Source organism: Canis lupus, chromosome 27, assembly GCF_048164855.1.
Source record: "Canis lupus baileyi chromosome 27, mCanLup2.hap1, whole genome shotgun sequence".
In the NCBI taxonomy this organism is placed as follows: Eukaryota; Metazoa; Chordata; class Mammalia; order Carnivora; family Canidae; genus Canis; species Canis lupus.
The window spans coordinates 24,556,154-24,579,449 of NC_132864.1; the positions used below are offsets into that span (position 1 = coordinate 24,556,154).

Below are 23,296 nucleotides of genomic sequence, written 5' to 3' on the forward strand. Positions count from 1 at the left end.
CATTTATTTATTCACAAGAGACACAGAGAGGGAGGCAGAGACATAGGCAGAGAGAGAAGCAGGCCCCCCACAGGGAGCCCAATGCAGGACTCGATCCCAGGACCCCAGGATCACGCCCTGAGCCAAAGGCAGACACTCAACCACTTAGCCACCCAGGCGTCCCTACTCCGAAGTATTCTTAGAATGCAGAATTGAGTTGAGTTGGCAATAACATAAGAGCATCTTAGTGATAGACTTTGAAATGAATATAGATATTCACTATTTTGGGCTAATGTTAGCTAACAGAGAGCCTGAAAGGGTGAGATCAAGAGTCCCCCTTGGTTACTACTAGTAAACCAGTCTGGGATAACAGTGAGCTGCAAGCAACAGTAAAATCAGTCAAGAATATCTTATCTATTTGAATATTAATTCCTCATTTAACAACAAGCCCAGAGTCAGACAATTATTTTTTTTTAAGATTTTATTTATTTATTCATGAGAGACACACAGAGAGAGGCAGAGACACAGGCAGAGGGAGAAGCAGGCTCCCTGTGGGAAGCCCACGCGGGGTTCAATCCTAGGACCCCGGGATCATATCCTGAGCAGAAGGGAGACACTCAACCACCGAGCCATGCAGGCCTCCCGAGTCAGGCAGTTCTAGTAAAGTTTTAGCAACTCAACATAAAAAAACACAGCTTCTTTTTTGTTTTTCTTCTCTCCTATCCTCTGTGTGTTGGCCATTTGACCCTATGCATGAAATTTCATGATCACAAGATGGCTGCCACGGTACTGGGCATCTGATTTTTTCAAAGGAGGTAGAATGCAGAAGGAACAATCACAAGAAGTTTTCTTGCTGTAAAGTCTGAGTCTAAAAGCATAAGTCTTCCCCCAGAGCTGGAGAAGGAAGGGGCTCCATCCCATAGGATCAAGCGATACCCCACAGCTTCTTGAACACTAAATTGGGATTCTGTTAGCATGAAGAAAGAAGGCTGGTAATGGGGGATGGTTGAGAGGGGCCTTGCCACAGAACTCTCATCAAGGCTGTTTTAATTACAAGGAAAAGAAATTGGACTCAGGTTAATTCAAATTAAGAAGCACAGCTTTATTATAAGGCTGGGATGGGTTGTTAATTTCCTCCAGAGGACAGCCTGGGAACAGAAGTGAGTGGAACAAAGGTGTAAGGAACAACAGGAAGAGGGAAGAATTGTGGCAGAGTGAGAAGCATAGACCCCAGGGAGCAGCATTGCTCAGCTCTACCCGATTTTGTTGCACAGTGGGAGCTCCCGATCTTTAAAATCAGAATCTAGAGTGTTACAGGAAATCTCCCAATTTTAGTATGTTGTAACAAAAACCTTTACATGATGTGTGAGCCCATACAATTGACCTGCAGGCCAGGTTTCATTGATGGGCTGCCAGTTTGCACCTCTGAGCGATTAGAAAAATCTCAGAAATAAAGTGCAGCCCGGCTTCACAAATGGAACCAGAACCAGGGAATCACTAGAGCCTGTTCATTATAACTCTATTAGGGATCACGTCATGGCACGCAGTGTGCATGGAGTATCTACCATGTATCTATCACGCATGATACTAAATACTGAGGATACAAAAAAGAATAAGAAATGGTCCACATCTTCATGCATTCTTGGTGCAGTGGAGGGAACAGGCATAAACAGACCACTGTGATACAATGTGATGTGAGCTCTAATAGACAGATGCAGAGTGTTGTGGGAGGCACATGGAATGCTGATCCTGAAGCCCAAGAACATCCGGAGGCCCCTTCTCATGCTTCAGAGATTCAGTAGTTTTGTTTTTTTTTTTTTTAAGATTTATTTATGATAGACATAGAAAGAGAGAGAGAGAGAGAGAGGCAGAGACACAGGAGGAGGGAGAAGCAGGCTCCATGCAGGAAGCCTGACGTGGGACTCGATCCTGGGTCCCCAGGATCACGCCCTGGGCCAAAGGCAGGCGCTAAACCGCTGAGCCACCCAGGGATCCCCGAGATTCAGTAGTTTTGATCAGACTTTAGTCACTGATGGTACTTTGCTGTATTCTGATTCTTTGACATTTAAACATACAGACGCGTCACATATAATCATTCATGATTAATCAAGAATACTCGATGACGAACCACTTCAAATCCCCCTACCCACACCATGCCAGAGAAAATTTCTAAATTTATCAGTAAGAAACCAATTCCACTCAATACCGTTAAAACGAATAGGAATAAAAAAAAGAATAGGAATAAATTTAACAAAAGGAGTACAAGACTTTTACAAACTGCAAAACACTGCTTAAAGAAATTGAAGATCTGAATAAATGGAGAAACATCCTATATTCACGGATCACAAGACTTAAAATCAATGTGTCAATCAATAACCCCCAAATTGATCTATAAACTCGACCTAATCCCTATCAAAATCCCTGGTTGGTGGGACACCTGGGTGGCTCAGCAGTTGAGCACCTGCCTTCAGCTCAGGGTGTGATCCTGGAGTCCCGGGGATCGAGTCCCACGTCGGGCTCCCTGCATGGAGCCTGCTTCTGCCTCTGCCTGTGTCTCTGCCTCTCTCTCTCCCTGTCTCTCATGAATAAATAAATAAAATCTTTAAAAAAAAAAATCCCTGGTTGGCTTTTTTTTTTTTTTTCTTCAAAAACTGGCGAGCTGGTTGTAGAATTTGTAGGAAACTACAAAGGACCCAGGAGAGCCAAAAAAGAAAAAAAAAAAAAACCACTTAAAAGAGAACAAACATGGAAGACTCACATTTCTTAACTCTAAAACTTTTTACAAAGTTTCAGTAATCAAGACAGTGTAGCATGAGTGTACGAGTATATGGATAGACCTATAGATCAATGGAATGGAATTGAAATTCCAAAAATACACCTATATATTTAAGGCTCAACTGACTTTTGACAGAAGTGCTGGAGACGATTCAACAAGGAAATACAACACTCATCAAGCTGCCAGTAAGTCATTGAAAAATACGGTTACAGATCATCTTCAGGGAAGGAGGGAGCAAGAAGTTTAGGCGAAGGGAAAGTGAAGAAATTAAGCATCGCCTAATTTCTCCAGTGTCATGTGGGTTGCAGGATTTTCCCCATGCCCCTTCTACCCACTCAGCAGGTCACTGACACTGTTGGAAATTCTGGATGTGGAATGGGTATCATGGTGTTAGTTCAATGCCTTACCTCTTCTGCCTCGCCACACTCCAGCTCTGCATGTGACTTCCTGCAACAAAATCTACTACAGCCTTCCCTCAAGTACACTCTGTGGCATCAGTGCTCGGGGCAAAAAGGTTTCCAAACCAAATAAGTTTAGGATTGGATGAAAGAACATCAGATAGATGTCTTTGTTGCAGGACTTTTCAGAACCTTTCTTTTTTTTAAAGATTTTATTTTTTAAAAATTTCTTTATTCATGAGAGAGAGAGGCAGAGGGAGAAGCAGGCTCCATGCAGGGAGCCCGATGTGGGACTTGATCCCAGGACTCCAGGAACATGCCCCTGGGCCGAAGGCAAGTGCTAAACCACTGAGCCACCCGGGAATCACCTTTTCAGAACCTTTAATATGTTAGTGTAATTTGTCCTCAAGTTACCTAACCTCAGTTATCTCCAATTTTCTCCTTGCTCCTTTGATTTTCTGAGCTTTCCTTTCTGAGGACTTAGAATATAACAGCCTACATCTGTTCTTCATACAGTCAGGCCCAGAGTGAGTGGAGAGACCCCAGTGATCAAAGTGAGCCCCAGGTAGGGCCAGACTCGCCTCTGGGAATGGATCTTGTCATTTCCCTCTCATCTTGTGCTTCTTGCAGAAAGGAGCCAGGGCTGATGTGAAGGGTAAGTGATAGCTTAGAGGGGGGTATATTGATTGTTTGGCTGAGGGGAGCGGGGAGTTCTTGGGGAGGTGGTGTTTTCAGAGGTGGGGTGGCGGCATCCTGAGCAACTTCCTTTCTTCTAGGACTTTCCCAAATAGCTTGGCTGCCTCCATAGCACAGCCCCAGTGGATGGTGAGCCCGTAGCCTCCATGGCCATAGTTGTGGATGACCTGGGAGAGGCAAGAGAGAAGGTAGCACGTGTGCCCTGGAAGACTCAGGAAATTCCTGAAGAGTTCTGGGCAAAGCCAGCGGGCACCAGAGGCCCTCTCCGTTCCCTGGCAGGATGGTGGCATCCCAGCAACACCAGTAAGGTGATTTTTGGGGGAGCTGAAGGTCGACATCCCAGACTCTCTTTTGCTTAGGAGATGGACCTGGTTTATGCACTCAGCACAGGAAAAGTAGAATATTTAGAACTTGAGGTCAGGGATTCCCCTCCTTAGTCACATTATCTGAAGTTCCTTAAATCACCTTTCTTATGCCCATCCCGCTCCAGAACGCCAAACCTCTTGTGTTAATAGATAGACTCTTCTACCCACCTCGGGAGGAAAGAGAAGCCGGGAAACTGTATTGGGTGGACCCTGGTTAGCAGGCTAATTTGTCCCAGGGACAGAGGCAAGATCCCTGGGGTCTTTTTTAAAGCCAAAGCCATCAGCAGGGAGTTTGACTCCATCTGTGACTCTTTCCTCAGGTACCTGTGAGCACACACACACACACACACACCCCATATACACATATCACATATACACACAAAGCTGTTACACACACACACACACACACCCTATATGCCCTCCTACATAAGGGAAGAAGGACGACCGATATAAGGAAGATTGCTTTTCCGTGGGGAACTCCAGCTACCACCTAGTTAGATCAGGTCCTTCAGCCAGGACAGCTTCCAGCTTCTCAATAAGCCCAGTTCCCACCCCATAAGAGGGAGCATGAAAGAGCGACCCCAGAGATGCGATGGAGCAGCCACAAAATGGACATCTGCAAAATGGCTTTGGAGTCCAATTCAACTCACCAGTTGTCTGATTTAGGCAAATGCTTTCACATCTTAGACCCCCAGTATCCATCTGAAGCATGGGGGAAACAGTCCCTATCCCAGAGAGTTGGAGGGGAGATCCAGTAAGGTCGTTCATGTCATGGACACAAGTAAGTACCCATTTTCCTTCTGTTCAACCACAGGTTTTGACAGACTGAGGCGCACTGCCCTCTACGTAACCTTGAGCAGGTCCTGTACCATCACTGAGCCTCAGTTTCTCTACAGAGGGGGGGATGTTAGCCAGTGCTGTCCTGGCCTGCCAGTAGGCTGTGTGAAGCCAATGTCAGGTAAGACTGGAAATGCCAGAGCCTCTTAGAGGTACGGGAAGACTTGCTTTCTTTGCCAAGAGAGCATACCTCTGTGTTTGAAGATCCAAAGCGAAGCTGTTCCCTTTCTAGCCGAATCTGGGGGCGAACTGGCCGGAGACCAGTAAATTCAGCAACAATTTTTGCATCCTGGAAAAAAAGTGTTACTAGTTCATCTCTGGGGGCCCCTGGGTGGCTCAGTTGTTAAGTGTCTGCCTTCAGCTCAGGTCATGATCCCAGGGTCCTAGGATTAAACCCCATGTCACTGGGCTCCCTTCTCAGCAGGGAGCTGGTTTCTCCCTTTCCCTCTGTCTGCTGTTCCTCCAGCTTGTTCTCTCTCTCTCTCTCTCTCTCTCTCTCTGTCTAATAAGTAAAATCTTAAAAAATAATAATTCATTTCTGGATTTTTTTGCCGCTCCTATTTTTAGATGATAGAGTTAGCTTTGGAGTCTCATTTTCACCACCCACCACCACCATCACTTTCATTAACCCCCTCTACCATCACACCTTCATCAGCTGCCAACATCATTATTGTCACTACCACCACATCACTACCAGTTCTATCGATGACCCGGTCTCCATCAACCATCACCAGCCACCACCATGATGTCAACAGCCCTAGCCTCCTCACCATCATTATTATCCTCATCCTGAGCATATTCATCACCATCAACACCACCACTACTTCTACCCTACCCTCATTAATATCATGACTGTCATCATCACCAACAGGCAAATGAAAAAACTGAGATTTCAAAACAAACAAAAACGCACTGAGATTTCTACAACAAATGTATCTGCTCTTTTTGAAGACAGACTAAGGTATTTTTAGGGCTGTCTCCGCAAAAGACAGCAACTCTTAGCCATGGACAGATAGGTGTCACTGGCTTGCAGCAGAACCTCCCTGTGCATTATCAAATTCTGGTGTATTCCACAGTCCCTTGCTGGAATAATTTTGCCCAATTATCCCAGTGGTAGCATCTTCCCATCCTCAAGGGGCCTCATGATCAAGCTGCCAAGACCCTGGTCTAAGGTACTGATACCCCTCCCACCGTACCTTCAGTGTGGGCTCCAGGCTACAGCAGCTTTCCCAGATAGTGTTGTGGTCCTGGATGTTGTTTGCCTCACTCCAGTTCCCCAGCTGAAAGATGCCTCCCAGAGTCACTGTCTGGATCCTAGGTAAAAGTAAGGAGTGTCAATGATGAAGGGAAACAAAAAGCCTTTGAGATGAATGGGGGCCATCGCCATGCTCACCCTTACAACCATCTCTACCTAAATCCCCATGACCACCCAGATTGTCATCCCTGCTAACACCACCATCAACACCACTGCAATTGCCACTGTCATCACCACCCCCCACCATCTCTACCATCACCATTAATGTCACTGCCAACATTGTCATCTCTTCTAATGCACAGCATGGTGACTGTAGTTAGCAGTATTATATTACATACTTGAAAATTGCTAAGGGAGTGAATCTTAAATGTTCTCACTACACACAGAGAAATTGTATTTATGTGACATGATGGATGAGTTAACTAGCCTTATTGTGGTAATCATATTGCAATATATACATATATCAAATTGTCATGTACATTAAAAATGTGCACCATTTGTCAATTATATCTTAATGAAACTGGAAAAATATCTCCATCAACATCATCTTCACAACTGCCTTTTTTGCTACCATGAATATGTCATCACCATCAACTCCATTCATCATTTTCACTACCAGCATTCTTGTCACCATTGATATTGTCATCTCTGCCACACCACTAACATCACCATGAAGATAGCACAGCCTCACTTAACATTAATGTTGCAATCAGCATGAATTAACGTTGCCTTTGAGACTGTCATCCCCACTATACTATTAACATCATCACTCATAGCGTCATCTCCATCAGCACCAGATGCTGCCTCTACTCCCAATCACTGCCATCATCATCAACACCACACCATCTCCATTAATGTTAACATTCTACCCTCCTTGGCCCAATCACCACCCCTGTGAACTTCCTCACCAATTACAGTAATATCTCCACTACCACCACTCCACTCTCAGTGACATTGTCATCCTATCAACACAATCACCATCTTCACTAACATCATCACCTCTCTCGTTAATATCATCATCACCATCAACCAAATCCCTATTCTCACCACAATCCTGTTATTTCTGTTCACACCTTCCAGTGTCACTGCCCTCACACCCACTACCTTTGTCTTTAGGATCGCCACAACTATCCTCCAAAAGCTTGTTCAAGATGGAGCCCAATTAATGCTGCATCCTGACTTTACAGGGATTTAATACCTCAACCCTACTACTTAGAAAACACTAGAAGAAAAAGCCTGCAGGGACTAAGCAAAGGGGCTGGGGTGGGCAGCATAGAGAGGGCATGAAGGTGCTCCTTCTTCTGCTCTAAGATGTCAGATTCTTACCCTGGGATGATGTATGGGGTCTGGTAGATGCCTTTCGCTAGGTCATGGGTGATAATGAAGTGCTTCATCCAAGGGGCATCCACCTGTTGATTGAGGGCAGACAAGTCTCTTCAGGAGTGTTGTATCACTAGGCTTCCCTGCCTTGCTCCCCTCTCTACCCAGATGTTCTGACAAGTGTGGCAAAGACAGCTCCTAAGCCCTCCTCTGACTCCTCAGCTCCAAGTCTGCACTGACTGCTTGCTCTTGCAGGAAGAGTCAACCCCTGCTCCCTGAAATATCACACATTCTCACCTACATGACCACAGAAAAGCTCAGCACACACGTATAAAGACACATACGGATCAGCCCACATGAGGAACACACTGACACTCACATAGGCCCAAGTACACACACATGTCTACAAATGGACATCCTTCACACATGCACACATACACAGTGAGAGGCAGTGTGGGATGATGTTTACAAGACACAGCCTCTTAAACCAGGTTGCCTGGGTTCTTTTTTTTTTTTTTGTGAAGATATTTTATTTATTTATTCATGATAGACAGAGAGAGAGAGAGAGAGGCAGAGACACAGGCAGAGGGAGAAGCAGGCTCCATGCAGGGAGCCCGATGTGGGACTTGATCCCGGGACTCCAGGATCACGTTCTGGACTGAAGGCAGGCGCTAAACCACTGAGCCACCCAGGGACCCTGGGTTCTAACCCCAGTTCCAGAACTCACCACCATGTGAACTTGTGCATATCACCTAAATTCCTCTGTGCCTCAGTTTCCCCATCAGTAAAATAGCAATGGCAATATGATAGACCCTCTCAAAGGGTTCTGGTAAGGATGAAATTAATAACACGATAAAATGCTCAGGCCTGTACATGGCACTAAATAAATACTCCACAAATTTTTGCTCTTTTTATTAAAATGCAGGGATATACAACCCCTACATATGTACAAACATATATATGCATGCTTTGCTATATTAAGAAAAAATCCCAAAAGAGAATGTTTGGAGGGGTCGTGTTGATCCTTCTTGTTTCTTTAACATGTCAGTTGCCTGAAATCTGCGAGGCTCTTCTAACAGATGTCCCCAATGCATCCTCTATCTTCAGAGAGGAAATAAGGAGGCAGCTACAATCTCTCTATTAAGAAAAGCAAGAGGGATACCTGGGGGGGCTCAGTGGTTAAGTGTCTGCCTTTGGCTCAGGGCACGATCCCAGATTCTGGGATCTAGTCCCACATCAGGCTCCCTGCAAGGAGCCTGCTTCTCCCTTTGCCTATGTCTCTGCCTCTCTCTCTCTCTCTCTCATGAATAAATAAATCTTTAAAAGAAGAAAAGCAGGAGGTTCCATCCTTCGCCTTCACACTCACCTTAATGATCTGTCCCCGACCTGGCTTCAGCAAGGGATCTGGTTGCAATGCCCCAGCCCACACCCCGGTGCAGTTGATAATCACGTCGGCACCTCCTCTTGCCATCTGGCAGCAATGAACAGAGCAGGTGGCATGGGAGGAGGTAAGGGCCTTTGTATCCTCCACCCCCTCCTCCCCTCTCCCCTCCACCTTGCAGCTCTCTGCTCCCTGTGGAACAGCAGGGAGGAGTCTCATTGAGGACTCCAATTTTCCACAGAACTAACTCCAAATTTCTGCTCTGCCATTTACCTGCTACATGACCTCAGAAATGTTCCATCACCTCCTCAAGGCTCAGCCGCTTTCACTATAAAGTAGGGCTGGTAATATCTATTCTTGGGCTGTGTGAAGATCCAATGTGACCCTGGATAGGAGAGTGCTCAGGAAGGAGTACTGTGGAAGGGGAGAACCTTCTTGGGACCTCCCAGAAGAAGTCAGATGCAGAGATAGTTCTCTTCCTCCTTCTGACTCCTTACTTCATTCTCTTGCCTTTTGCTCTGCCAAGGCATTTTCAGAAGGCATGTTGGAACCCCTGGCTCTGTGCATGTATGGGATACTTGACGGCTCAACAGTATAGCATGATGGGCACCTAAACCCTCAGTACAGCACCAAGGACTCCCCTCACAGGTCAGTCATGGGGCACACACATTGCAAGGCATTGTTATCATTCCAGAGCCAGTGTTTGCTACATTGAAGTGTGAGCTCCTTGGGAATAAGGTTATGTCTGAGCAAACCATACATCCCAAATGTCCATTAGGGCTCAACTCAGAGCAGATACTCAGTATGTAATGCCAGTAGCTGCATTTACCAAGTATCTTCACATGCCAAGCGCAATGCTAGGTGCTAGGATTGAGTGAAGTCATACAGCAAAGTTCGTGGTACTTAGCCAGTGCCTGGTGATGATAGCTGCTAACTGTCATTGTTACTGATGATGGTATTACTCTGGAGCTGAGTCAGCTGAGAGCCTTGACTTTGCAGAAACATTAACCCTGATTTAGATAGGAGGCAACCAAGTGTCTCAAGAGTGAAGTGCAGCTGATACTGGTAAGAGGCAGCCAACTCTCTGGCCCTAAGACTCAGAGGCTCAGAAGTAGATTAGCCCCTAATGTCCACCATCATCCTGCTGTCCCTTTGTTCTAGCCACCAACATCAAGACAGAATGCTTGAGTCCCTCTGGGATTGAAGAAAGGCCTGGAGACTGGGACAGGCCTCGTGGGGACCCTGGGAGCCTGACAAGGGGGCCCCCAACCCAGCAAAAGGAACAAAAGGCCTCTCCTCCTCACCCTTCTCCCACATCCAGCCGCTTCCAGCCCTGCAACTCACCTCCTCGAAAGACTCCACCTTCTGCTGGAAGAATTTCACTCCCCTCTCAGTTAACCTAGGGTGATGAAACACATCAAAAAGCCCAGTATTCAGTTCTTTGTCCCATCTCTCCAAGAAAATGGCATGAGATATGTTCCCCAAAGAACCTTCTGTGGATGTTAGTCCCACAGGATGCTCCTTGAGAAAATGGCTGTGTAGTCAGATCAGATCAGTTCTTAAGTACCTTGATGGACTAGTGGTCCATGAAATCTCCCATGGGAAACCTGAAATGGCCCAAGCCCCTTGTCAGCCAGATGGAGATGAGAGAAGAGCCTTGGTGAAGGTCATACAGTGAGTTAATGATGGGATTGGGACTCAGACCTAGGCTTCTTAGTTCAAAAGTTTTCCTACCACATTGCTTTGTACCATCAAAGGGAATGAGTTGCAAGGTGGAGGAGGGCAGAGTTGGACCAATGTTAAATGCCCCTTTGTCAGAAGCAAGGTACAAGGAGGAAGGTGGGCTGGGGACATCCCCCAACATGTCTCAGAATAAAAATATCTGTTATTATTAGAGATGTAGTAGAAACATCAAAAGAACAGAAAAGTAAACCCTATGAAAAGTGAAGCTCAGGACTATTTTATATACATAGCTTCCTCAAGATAGAAGTGGGGGTTTTCCGCCTAGGAAGAGGCTAGACAGGAGTCATAAGTATCTTAAGGTTAGGAGAAATAACTATAGTGCAATGATTTCCAAACCTGGCAGATAATTAAAATCACTCAGGAAACTTCTTAAAACACAAATTTCTAAGCCCCACTCCAGAGGATCTGATTCAGTAGATATAAAGTGGAGTCCTAAAATCTGTATTTCTAAAAAGCTCCCCAAGTCATTTGTTTTTTTTTTTCCCCAAGTCATTTGATAAAAGATATGATCCATTCTAGATTTTTTTTAATCTTAATAAAATAGTAAAATATAGGAAATACATGGAATTTTCTTATATGTGAATATAAATATAAATATGTCTCTCAATTTGTTTGCTAATTTAGAACACTACAAGATTCCTATTTTTTTTAAGATTTTATTTATTTATTTGAGATAAAAAGAGTGAGAAAGAAAGCATGAGTGGGGGTGAGCAGTGCAGAGGGGCAGAGGGAGAGGGAGAAGCAGACTCCCTACTGAGCAGGGAGCCCAACATGGGGCTCAATCCCAGGACCCTGGAATCATAACCTGAGCTGAAGGCAGATGCTTAACTGACTGAACCACCCAGGCACACTTACAAGATTCCTATTAACCTCAGCAAGAAGATAGACATCCCCTGTATTAGTTAACATTGTTCTAGAAGTACTGGCCACAGCAGTTAGACAAGAAGAAAAAATGAAGTATACAAAAAAAAAAAAGGCAACTTATGTTTTAGAGATGACATAAATACATGTGGAAAACTTAAAAGAATTCATTTAAAACTATTACACAAACATTATAGATTTTGGTGAATTCAATAATCAATATCACATGTAAAGAGCTGCCCAGGTGGTTCTGATGCCCAATCAGGTATGGGAAGCTGGGTTTCAGTGCACAGAAGTGGTTAGAACTGAGGATAACTCCCACCAAGCCTAAGAGTTTTCTTTAACATTTTGGGTTGGTCAATTCAAAAACAAATCCCATGAACAACTGATAATGGTCCCTGAGAGGTGCTTTCCTAAAACTAAAGTTGAAGTTCTCACCTTTTAGTCAGCCACTCGAGATACCTCCTCCCTTCCACAATCAGGCTTGTGTTGAACCAGCCATAGCTAAAGTTGCAACAGGCAAGAGTGAGAATAAAGAATCAGAATCAGAGCTCTATTCAAAGGCTTTCAAATGGAGGTGGGAGCAGTCTCATTTTGGAGGACCCCCAAGCGTAGAACCAGGACCACTGAGTGAAGTGGGCTGTGTCAAGTAGGGACTGGTTTTCAGTGCAGGAAATTTTTTTCTATCAGAAAATCCATCCCTGACATTGGGGTGCACACGTGGAGATTGGATGTGCATTCTTAGAGGGGATTCAGGCACAGTGTGGGGTGAAGGGAGGACCAAAGAGACATCAGGCTGCAAGGAAAAGAATAGATGTGTTTGGAATCACATAATCCCATTTTGGGGGGGATCCCTGGATGGCTCAGTGGTTTAGTGCCTGCCATCAGCACAGGGCATGGTCCTGGAATCCCAGGATTGAGTTCTGCATCGGGCTCTCTGCATGGAGTCTGCTTCTCTCTCTGCCTGTGTCTCTTTCTCTCTCTCTCTCTCTCTCTCTCTCTCTCTCTCTGTGTGTCTCTCATGAATAAATTAATAAAATCTTAAAAAAAAAAAAGAAATCCCATTTTGGTCACTTGGCTATGTGACCTTGGGAAGTTAGCCTCTCTAAAGCTCAGTCTCCTCATCTACAAAAGATGGTAGTGACATGGAGTTCCTGGGCTTCAGATCTGTGTCTCCGTATCCCCCACCACCCTAGCCCAGGGCCTCATTGGGTGGGTGACTTCTCCAAGGGAGATGGACAGAGTAGCAGAAGTCTAAGGGACCAGTGGCTCTTGGCCTGGGATAGGACAGGAAACTTGGTACCTCTATATTCTGCTGCCCTCTGGACAGATCTGTCTGAATGGTGGGACCTCAGCCCCTTTGTCCATCACAATAACCTCACCTGTAATTGGGGAACATGTCCAGCTCTCTACGGGTCAGCCTCCGAAATCCCAGAACTGCGTCCTTCCAGGAAGGATCCTGCCAAGGAGGAAGAGAAGGAGGCACAGGGATGGGTGAAAGTCAATAAAATGTTGAACAGTGTGTACTGCATGTAAGGCTCCATTTCAAGTATCTTACTTATACCACTCCATTTAATACCCCCAACCATCTATTGAGATACATACTATTCTTAGCTCCATTTTCACAGATGGGCCCGTTGAGGTTTAAAGAGGTTAAGTAATTAGTCTAAAGTCACACAGCTAATAAACAATGAAGCCGAGATTTGAACCAACACAGTTTGGCTTCAAAGTCCATAGTCTTAACTGTGATGCTATATGAAGGAAGGGTGAGAATGAGGCTGAGGATGAGTGATAGGGTAAGAGTCAGAAATAGGAGAGAAACTGGTGACAGTGAGGATTACCAAGGGGTGAGAGTGGGAGGCAGCAGAGCTTAGGGTCAGAAAACCAGGTAGAGGTTTGGGCCTCCCCACAGACCACCTTGAATTCTCCAAGACTCCCATTTTCTTGTCTGCATAATAGAGTTAATACTCATTCTTGGTCCCATGAAAGAGAACAGACAGTATGGGCAATGCCCGTAGCCCAGTGCTAAACATTGAATAACCCTGAAAGAGTTGGTCTGGGATTCTAGACCCCTCTCTCCAAGCAACCTAAGAACATCCCCCAAGGCTATGCCCTTCTTCACACATTGGGCACCATAGGGTCACAGACAGCCTGGGTTCAAATCTCAGTTCCACCATTTAGAGACTTGTAACTTGAGCAAGCTACACCATTTCTCTGAGCCTCTATTTCTTCATCTATAAAGAGGCTAATGTTAGCACTTACTTGTTGGTTGGTATGAGAATTAAACAAGTCACTAGCTGACAAAGTAGTTGGGACAGGGCCTGGTATAGAGTAAGCACTTTAGAAGTTCGCGCCATGATGAATATTTTAGTCTATCTTGATGAAAATCCCTGGCACCTCCAGAAACACAGGAAACCTTGTAGCTTCAGCATGAAATCCACTACAGGATGTGTCTGGGTTTGACTCAACCAAAGCTAGTTCCCCTGGTTCATCAGAAAGCTCTTTGGTCTCCACCAATTTAATGACAAAATTGGAAACCAAAATAATTTTAAAGCAAAAATAAAACTTAAAGTAAACCTGATTTGAATGCAAATAGCTATCATCTACCAGGCTCAAAGTACTCCCAGACTCAAACTCCCAGCCCTGGTCTGTGATCAAGGTTCTACCCCATGGTCTGACTCCTCACTCACCGGAATAGTTTCATGGAAGAGGTTGTAGCCTGAGATTAGGGCCAGGCCCATGCTCGCAGCGTTGGGAGAATGGATGTGGCTCAGAAGATAGTCGAAGGTCTGCTGGTTCCAATGCCTGGAAGGATCCCGCAGAGTCTCGGTCACCTAATACCTTGAGCTGGACAAGAAAACTCTGAAGATTGGCTTGCATGGGGTTGTGACCAGGCAGATGGGGATATGTCAAAATCCAGAAATCCACCACTTTCCCTTCTGCAGCATCCCAAATGCCTGTGGGCCTTCCCTATCCCATGATTTTCTAGAATTTCCCCATTAATAGAAAAAGAGAAGAGGGGAAACAAGGGATGGTCCACTGCAACCATTTGGAGCCCACCTTGGGCTCAAGATTGTGTAGCTGTGAGTTTAAATGAAATCTCTGGCCCACTTTGAGAGCTGCAAGCCCCACACGTGAGGCTTACTCAAGTACCCCCCGTATAAATGCCAGCAGTAGACCTTGATTTGCTGCTCCCAAACACTTTCCTCCTCTTCTTCCTGGCACAGAACCTGGTTACATCTCCTAGACTCCCAAGCAGCCAGGTGTGGCCATGTGACTGCCTTCTGCCCAATGGACCCTAAGACTGCACACATGGTCCTCATGCTGTTCTCCTTCCAAAAGCACAGAAGAATGACATCAGAAGGCACAGTGACACGGGCACAGTGGCCGTGTCAGAAGCCACAGAGGAGGACAGCAGAGGCATGAGATGCAAGGAGCCCGGGCCCCTGAATTGCCACCCACTGATCAGGAACACTAGTTTTAGAGTTTACGGGAGAATGTAACTTCTGTTTGAGTCCTTACACAGTTGGGGATTCTTTTGCTGAAGCAGCTGGCAGTTTGTGGTTTCTAAACAGACAAAATGACTTTTGCAACTTCTTTGCTAAACCTGATCATCCATCCACCCACTTACAAGTATTCTTGATCTGGAGGTCTGTTTTAACCTCAAAAAGTTAAAAACAGAATTAACCTGTGATCTAGAAAGCACGCTACTGGATATTTACCCAAAGAATACAAAAACACCAATTCAAACAGATACGTGCATCCCGATGTTTATAGCTGCATGATTTACAATAGGCAAGATATGGAGGCAGTCCAAGTGTCCATCAATTGATGAATGGATAAAGATGCGGTATTCCATATATACAATGGAATATTACTCAGCCATACAAGGGAATGAAATCTTGCCATTTGCAACAACGTGGATGAACTAGAGGGTATCATGCTAAGTGAAATAAGTCAGAAAACGACAAATACCATATGATTTCACTCATATGTGGAAATAAAGAAAGAAAATTGATGAGCAAAGGGGAAAAGAGAGAGAGAGAGAAAGAGAAACTCAAACCAGACTCTTAACTGTAGAGAGCAAGCTGATAGTCACCGGAGAGGATGGGGGTGCAGGTTGGGGGAAATAGGTGATGGCGATGAAGGAGTGCACCTGTTGTGACGAGCACCAGGTGCTGTATGGAAGTGTTCCATCACTATATGGCACACCTGAAACTAATGTAACACTGTATGCTAACCAACTGGAATTAAAATAAAAACATTAAAAAAAAAAGAAATTGTTACATAAAAATGATGAATCGTCACAGTGGGCAAATTGAGGGGAAATAGATTTCTAAACCATTAAATATACCTGAGAGACTGTTAAAAACGGCAATTGGAATGACTTCAAGTGAAGCGAAAGATCTTTTTATGAGTTTATATATGGAAGAAAATTGGTCTTTGGGGACATAATTCCTCCCTACAGTACCCAGCATCAAGGACTTTAGTGCATTTTATCCTTCATTATAATTATTGCTGGGATTTGAAGGGCTCCGTTTTCTGTCAGCCACTAGGTAGGGATCAGATGAAAATGACCTTTAAATAAATAAACTAGGGGAAAGAAACCCAAATATTCCTGATCCATCAATGCACAGGGCATCCACAGCCACCCAGTTTAGGGGAGGCATAGAGGGAAGCCTCCATTTGTCTGGCACATAGTAGGGCTTCATATTTATTAGGATTTTCTTCTAAGCCTTGACAAGGGGCTTGCTCTTGGTGATGGGAACCCTGAGAGGGAGCATCCCCTCTTCACTCTCAGAACCTCCGGTTCCTGGGGCCACCGTCTAGGACCCTCACTCACGCCTCCTGTGGGTTGCTGGGGTCCGAGAGGTAGGCTTGACAGAGGCCAGCAGCCACGTCAGTGGTGGTGAGCGGGGTGAAGCGGTCTGCGTAGACCCTCACATCCAGCGATGGCAGGACTGACTGGTAGCGCTCGTGGATGCAGAGGGCGGTGGACAGCCCAATGACGCCCGCTCCGATCACTACCACACGCATCGTGCCAGCCTGCAGGAAGGAAAGGTTGAAGTGTGCCATCACCACCATCACCATCGTCTCCTGAAAGCTTAGAAAGTGCCAGATACCGCCAAGCCTTTCTATCTGGCTAGCCCAGATAACTGATCCTCTTAAGGACCCTCACAAGAGGAAAAATGGACACAGAGGGAGGCAAAGCGACTTGGCCAAGGTCTCACAGCTGGTAAGTGATGCAGCTTTGGTTGGGGAGCTTCCCCCAAATACCCTGCCCCAAGCCAGGAACATAAGCAGAGCGGGGCACAGGGCCCAGCCAGCTGCAGCCTGGGAGTCTGGCAGTCAGGACCATGGGCTCTAGCTTCAGATCTCGTGCCTCAACTCTGCCACCTACTGGCCACTGACCTTGGGCAAGATGCTGGTAAATGGGAAAAATAACTCCTACCTTGGAGAACAGATGGGAGGTTTAGCCAGATGGCCAGGGCACAAACCTCAACATAAGGTCAAGTGCAAAAGACGTCATTTGCTGACACTTACGGAGCACTGCCATGTGCCAACCCCAGTGCTACGTCCTTCTAAGTCACCCCCACGGTCTTAGGAGGCCAGGGCTGGTGTCATTGGTCCCATTGTACAGATGAGGAGACGGAGGCTCAGAGAAGTGAAGTAAGTTACCTGAGGTCCTACAGCCAGTTAAGTGGTGCTGCTGGGATTTACTTTTAATTCAAGTAAACTCAACATACACTTACGGCACACCTCCTGCGTGCCAAGCTGGGAGCTAGTGGATGCAATGTCTAAGTTCAGAACTCAGGTTTTCCTGCACAGCCCCCAAGGGTGGGCCTTGGGGGCTGGGCTGGCTGGGTCCTCAGAAGTTTAAAAGCTTTAAGGGACCCCTGGGTGGCTCAGTGGCTGAGCGTCTGCCTTTGACTCAGGGCGTGATCCCGGGATCTGGGATGGAGTCCCACATCGTGCTCCCCACAGGGAGCCTGCTTCTCTGCCTGTGTCTCTCTTCCTCTCTCTGTGTCTCTCATGAATAAATAAATAAAATCTTAAAAAAAAAAAAAAGATATTTAGAAGTTTAAAGGCTTTTAACCTCGAAGCAGCTTGGATCCCTCCCCCCCCCCCCCCCACAACGCACACAGCAGGGAAATATTCTGTGGGCTCCTGCTGAGGCAGAACAAGGGGACTTTTTGTGCCGGAAGGGCCAAATTCAACTTTCCCTCCTCTACACTCACAGCAACTCCTCCCACAGACCAAGCCTCCTGGCAACCCTTGGCCAAACGGCAGGACATTCTCAATAGGGCCTAGTTTTTTAAAAGGGGAAAATGGGTTCAGCCCACAAGAATTGGACTCTGTCGGGATTTCAGCAGCCAAGTTGGAGATAAAGCCACAAAATGGAAAGGCATTGTTGCTCCGGACCATTCTCCTTCCCGCTGTGAGGCTTGGTTGCAGGGGCAGGCCCTCTCAGGGACCCTAGCCTCCTGCCATCCCTTGTCCCCCATACTTCGCCTCAGGAGATTCCACATCCTCATCTGTAAAATAAGAGCAACCCTGACCTCACAGGGGCACCCTGAAAATTAACCCACTAGTTGGGTGGATGTTTCTGGCACGGCACCTGGCATAGAGTAGGCCCAACAATACGTAGTGACCTCCTCCTGTCCCCCAGCCCCTTGAAAATAACAATGGAAATGACACCGGGGGAAGGAGAAGAGGAAGCAGGGAGAGTCAGACCTGGCTTCACTTCTCATTCTCTGTGGCCTTGGCCAAGTTACCTCCTCTCTCTGGGCCTTCTGACTCTCTCTCTATAACTCGGGAGAGTGGATCACTTTTGTGCCTCAACAACAAGACAGCAAGAACTGAGGAATTTTCCAAATTCCCCAAATGAATCCAGGAGGTAGCAGGGCATGGGGAAGTGGCAGTACCAGCCCAGGCTGGGGGTCAGACATACCTAGGTTCAGAGTTGAGTTTGGCTCCGGCACACACCAGCTGTGTGGCCCTGGGCAAGTCACTTAACCTGATGGAGTGTGGGTGACCAACCTCTTCAGTTTCCTAGGACTGAAGATGTTGCCAGGATGCGGACTTTGAGAGCTAAAACCAGGAGAGTCCTGGGGCAAACATGGGTTAAGTTGGCCATCCTGATGGAGCCACCATTTCCTCTCTGTGAACTTTTTTTTTTAATATTTTATTTATTTATTCATGAGAGACACAGAGAGACAGAGACACAGGCAGAGGGAGAAGCAGGCTCCATGCAGGGAGCCCGACGTGGGACTTGATCCCGGGACTCCAGGATCACACCCTGGGCCAAAGGCAGATGCTCAACCGCTGAGCCACCCAGGGATCCCCCTCTCTGTGAACTTTTAAGGGCTAACAAAGCTCCCTGACCTTTGCCTCCTCACCAAAATATCAGCTCCAGGAGGGCAGGGACTTTTTTTTTTTTTTTTTTTTAAGATTGATTTATTTATTTATTTATTTATTTATTTATTTATTTATTTATTTATTTAACAGAGAGGGAGAGAGCACAAGCAGGAGGAGAGGAGGAGGAAGAGGGAGAAACAGACCCCTTGCTGAGCAGGGAGCCTGATACAGGGCTCCATCCCAGGACCCTGGGATCACGACCTGAGCCGAAGGCAGATGCTTAACCAACTGAGTCACCCAGGCACCACTATTTATTTATTTGAGAGATAGAGAGTGTGTGTGCCCAAGGTGGGGGGAGCAGAGGAAGAGAATCTCAAGCAGACTCCCTGTGGAGCATGAGGCCCAATGCAGCGCTCAATCTTACAATGCATGAGATCATGACCTGGGCCTAAACCAAACGCCAGACACAATCGACTGAGCCACCCAGGGCTCCAGACATGGACTTTTATCCTGCTCTATCCCCACGGCCTAGAATAGGGCCTGCCTATAGCAGGGACTCATGAATGAATGAATGCATGCATGCATGAATGAATGAAGTTCTTATGAGGATCAAAAGAGAAAATATTGGTTAAATGCTGAGGAGCTCATGATACTAGTGACTGTCACCGTCCCAGTTCACAGGTGAGGGAGTCGAGGTTCAGAGAAAGTTAAGTTATCCGAGGTCATAAGAAGGGTTGGAGGAAGCGTGGGATGTGAATCCAGCTCTGCCTTTTCCAGGGCCCGAGGTTTTTTTCCATTCGCAAGCCACCTAGAAAACCAGCATAAGATGGAGAAAAAGAGAAGCTGCTTCTATAATAGAGGCTGCGAGGGAGGAGAAGGAGAGTGTGAAAACCCCCTGGAGGCTTCTGGGCAGGAAGAAGGAGGCCTGGACCGAAGCAGAGCTGGCACACAGCATGTCTACGATAACCAGGCTGCTCAGGTGTGTCAGAGCCTCCGGTTAGGAGCAGGGGCACATGCCCAAAAGAAGAGCAGGAGGGACGCCCAGAACAACAGCTGGAATCAAATGGCCAAGATAGAGAGGGGAAAAGTAATAGTGTGGGACTCAGTTTCTCCAGAGTGTAAAATTCTAGATTGCTGGGGAAACTGAGCCCAGCAAAGAGGAGAGACTCAACCACAACAACGCGTCTGCGATGAAAGGGTTTGTGATGTCTTGGGGTGACAAAGTCTCCGTAAAAGGCAAGACTGGTCGAGTCAGGGAAAGACCTGGCAACTCAGAGATCACAACAATAGCACTGCCAGCGTGTGCCAGTCACTGCGCTAAGAATGTTACATGCTTCATCTGTTTTCATCTTCTGACAGCTCTCCGGGTTATCATTACACCCATTTTACAGATGAAGCAAGTGAGTCTCAGACTCCCAGCTGGCGAGAAGCAGAGCCCAGCTCAACCTGACTTACAGAAGCCCGTGGCCCTAAACAACACCATGCCGGGCTGGCAAATGACACTATTTGGAAAATCTGAGGACTAAGCAGGTGAAAATAAACAGCCAATATTTCAGGGTCCTGTGTTGAAAGAAAACCCCATGAAATGCAACATCTGTACGAATTTTTAGTGTGTGGCTGGTAGGCAAAGAATTAGGAAGGAAAAAGGTGGTTCCTAAACCAATCATCTTAAACTACAGGACTCCTATCTGATACTGATCGTAGCAACTGTGTGGTATTAAGGTACAATATAAACGCATGAGGTTCTTTTGAGAAGCAGGAGCCAGCCCGTAGGATCTCATGACACGGATAAGGAACCTGCGGACTTGCATGCCCACGGCTCCGTTACCAGGTCAGTCATTTTTTTGTGGTTGCTGGATTCCTGGCGGAGGTGCCCTTCTCCTGTGTGTTACGCCGTCACTTCAACGGAGCATGCTTGGAGTGTGCATCCAAGAAGATGCTGAGGTTCTCACACTTATCTGTGTGTGTGTGTGTGTGTGTATGTGTGATTATAACGTCTCCAGAAGTGTGGAGCGGGAGGGAATTTGGGGCGTCTGCTCCTCACCACACACACATAGATTCAGTACAGGTGTCCTCTTGCTTAATCTCCGCAAACACTACGGGAGGGTCTCCAGGTGTGGGACTGAGGCTCAGGGCCAGGAGCTCACTCTCCCAGAGTCACGCGGCCAGTGTGGGACAGTGCTGGAATCTGGACTCTGTTCTATCTGAGCTTTCTGTACCGTGCTGCAGAGCTATTAGGCAGCAAGCAGTAACTTGGCACCTGCTGCTCTCTGCTTGCTTTTCAGTCGCGTGTTTGCTTGCTCATAACCTCCCTTGTCCCTCAAAAAGAATTTGGGGCAGCTTGTGGCTTTGATTACTATTTGTGTGTAGCAAAAAAATAGGAGACTTGTTTAAAAAAAAAAATCAACAAATCAGGGGCAAGGTATTGGAACGAACGTAATCAGGTTGTGCCATATGGCCACTTCTTTTGCAGTTGATATTTTCACAATTTACCTTTACAGTGGAATAGCTTCTGGGGCACCTCGGGGGCTGTTTGGGCATCTGCCTTTGGCTCAGGGCATGATCCCAGGGTCCTGGGATCAAGTCCCACATAGGGTTCCCCACAAGGAAACTGCTTCTCCCTCTGGCTATGTCTCTGCCTCTCTGTGTCTCTCATGAATAAATAAATAACATGTTTCTAAAATTTTTAAATGAGGGACGCCTGAGTGGCTCAGCGGTTGAGCATCTGCTTTTGGCTCAGGGCATGATCCTGGAGTCCTGGGATCGAGTCCCACTTCGGGCTCCCTGCAAGGAGCCTGCTTCTCCCTCTGCCTGTGTTTCTGCCTCTCTCTGTGTGTCTCTCATGAATAAATAAATAAAATATTTTTTAAAAATTTTTAATGGAACAGCTTCTACAAATGTTTGACAACCAGGCTATCAGCTCGCTGCCCCCAAATAATAATCACCATTTACTGAGTACTTGCTATGTGCCCAGTTCTGTGCTAAGCTCTTTCTGTTCATCACCTCTTTTGATTCTCAAAATAACCTAGTAAGAGGTGATTATGATCCCTGTCTTCCAGAGAGGAGAAGGAGGTCTGGAGAGGTGAAGGCACCTGCCTGTGTTCCTGCCTGGCTCCAGGGCTTCACCTGCTTTAGGCTCTAATGCAGAACCTTCTCCTTAACACTGGGAGGACCTTGAGACCTGGTGCACCGCCACCCCCACTCGCCTGGCTCCAGGGCTTCACCTGCTTTAGGCTCTAATGCAGAACCTTCTCCTTAACACTGGGAGGACCTTGAGACCTGGTGCACCGCCACCCCCACTCACCTGGATTGCCAAACTTCTGAAGAGGCAGCTGCTGTGGACGCAGGGTCTTATCTCCTGCAGAGGAGTCTCCTGATTCTGGGGTGTCCTGTCCTCAGCCGACTGCCCGCCAACCGGGGCTGGAACTCAGGGTCAAAGTCTGGAGTTACCGACAGGGCACAGCAAGGGGCGGGGCTTGGCGCTGCGCTGCTCTCAGGCTGGGAGACCTCCCCTCCCCTCCTTCTGGTCCCTGAAAAGTTGCCTGACTTTTCTGGCTGATCTCAAGCCCCCGTGGACAGCCCTGGGGGGGGGGGGGGGGGGGCCGGAGGGCTGATGGGGACAAGGAGGTCTGTCTCCGGGGCCAGCTGGAGACGATCCTCTTTCCTCCCTCTTCCTGCTGCCCACCCCCACCCCCGGGGGAGGGGAGAGTTGTTCCCCTGAGCCACTGTGGGCCTGGCCAGCCTGGCAGCCCTGTGCGGGGGCCAGAGATACAGGACAGGGCCTCTAGCAGCCAGCCGGCCAGCCTAATGCCATTCTTGGATGCTGGGTGCATGAGGCCAGGGAGAGACTCAAGGCGACGCCTATTTGGGCCATAAGGATGCGTGGCTCTTTGCTCCCGTATCCCAGAGACACGGGCGGCAGGACTCCAGGTCCCTCCTCTGCCAGGGCTAGACGTGGAGTTGCGATTATTAGAGCCGAAGGATTATCAGGCGCCTCACTGTGTGGATGGGGAGACTGAGGCCCAGAGACAGAGACTAACCAGCCCTGAGTAAGGTATCCCTTGGGTCAGCTTTGAAGAACCAGCCTTGGCGTCCCTATCTTCAGCATCATGGAATAAAAAAGTGAAGATAAAATAAGAAAATGCATACAAAACATTTAGTTTTGGCATTCTTTAGCATTCAGCATGGTATTCTTTTAATAATGATTTTTAGGGACGCCTGGGTGCCCTAGTGGTTGAGCGTCTGCCTTTGGCTCAGGTCGTGATCCCGGGGGTCTTGGGATAGAGTCCCGCATCAGGCTCCCTGCAGGGAGTCTGCTTCTCCTTC

General features: G+C 47.1%; 1 protein-coding gene across 2 annotated transcripts; it reads right to left on the reverse strand.

Annotated features, from left to right (window-relative positions):
• Positions 1 to 1,978: 1,978 nt before the first annotated feature.
• Positions 1,979 to 22,434, reverse strand: DAO (D-amino acid oxidase). Of its 2 annotated transcripts, XM_072802929.1 has the most exons (11): positions 22,275 to 22,434; positions 16,455 to 16,657; positions 14,302 to 14,416; positions 12,994 to 13,070; positions 12,050 to 12,115; positions 10,352 to 10,406; positions 8,993 to 9,097; positions 7,633 to 7,715; positions 6,248 to 6,365; positions 5,242 to 5,340; positions 1,979 to 4,016 (listed from the first exon to the last, which is right to left on the reverse strand). In XM_072802929.1, exons 2-11 carry the CDS (start codon positions 16,646 to 16,648, stop codon positions 3,885 to 3,887), a joined length of 1,044 nt encoding a protein of 347 aa, XP_072659030.1. In that variant the 5' UTR covers positions 16,649 to 16,657; positions 22,275 to 22,434; the 3' UTR covers positions 1,979 to 3,884. The 2 variants fall into 2 exon arrangements, with proteins under 2 accessions (XP_072659030.1, XP_072659031.1); XM_072802930.1 differs by lacking the exon at positions 6,248 to 6,365.
• Between the last annotated feature and the right edge of the window lie 862 nt (positions 22,435 to 23,296).

Excerpts from the sequence above, each read along its gene's own strand:
- DAO (XM_072802929.1), bottom strand. The coding sequence starts at position 16,648 with ATGCGTGTGGTAGTGATCGGAGCGGGCGTCATTGGGCTGTCCACCGCC. Across the intron at positions 9,098-10,351 it reads AGGTGGAGTCTTTCGAGGAG|ATGGCAAGAGGAGGTGCCGA; the intron begins GTGAGTTGCAGG and ends CATTGCTGCCAG. Across the intron at positions 5,341-6,247 it reads GCCTGGAGCCCACACTGAAG|GATGCAAAAATTGTTGCTGA; the intron begins GTACGGTGGGAG and ends CTTTTTTTCCAG.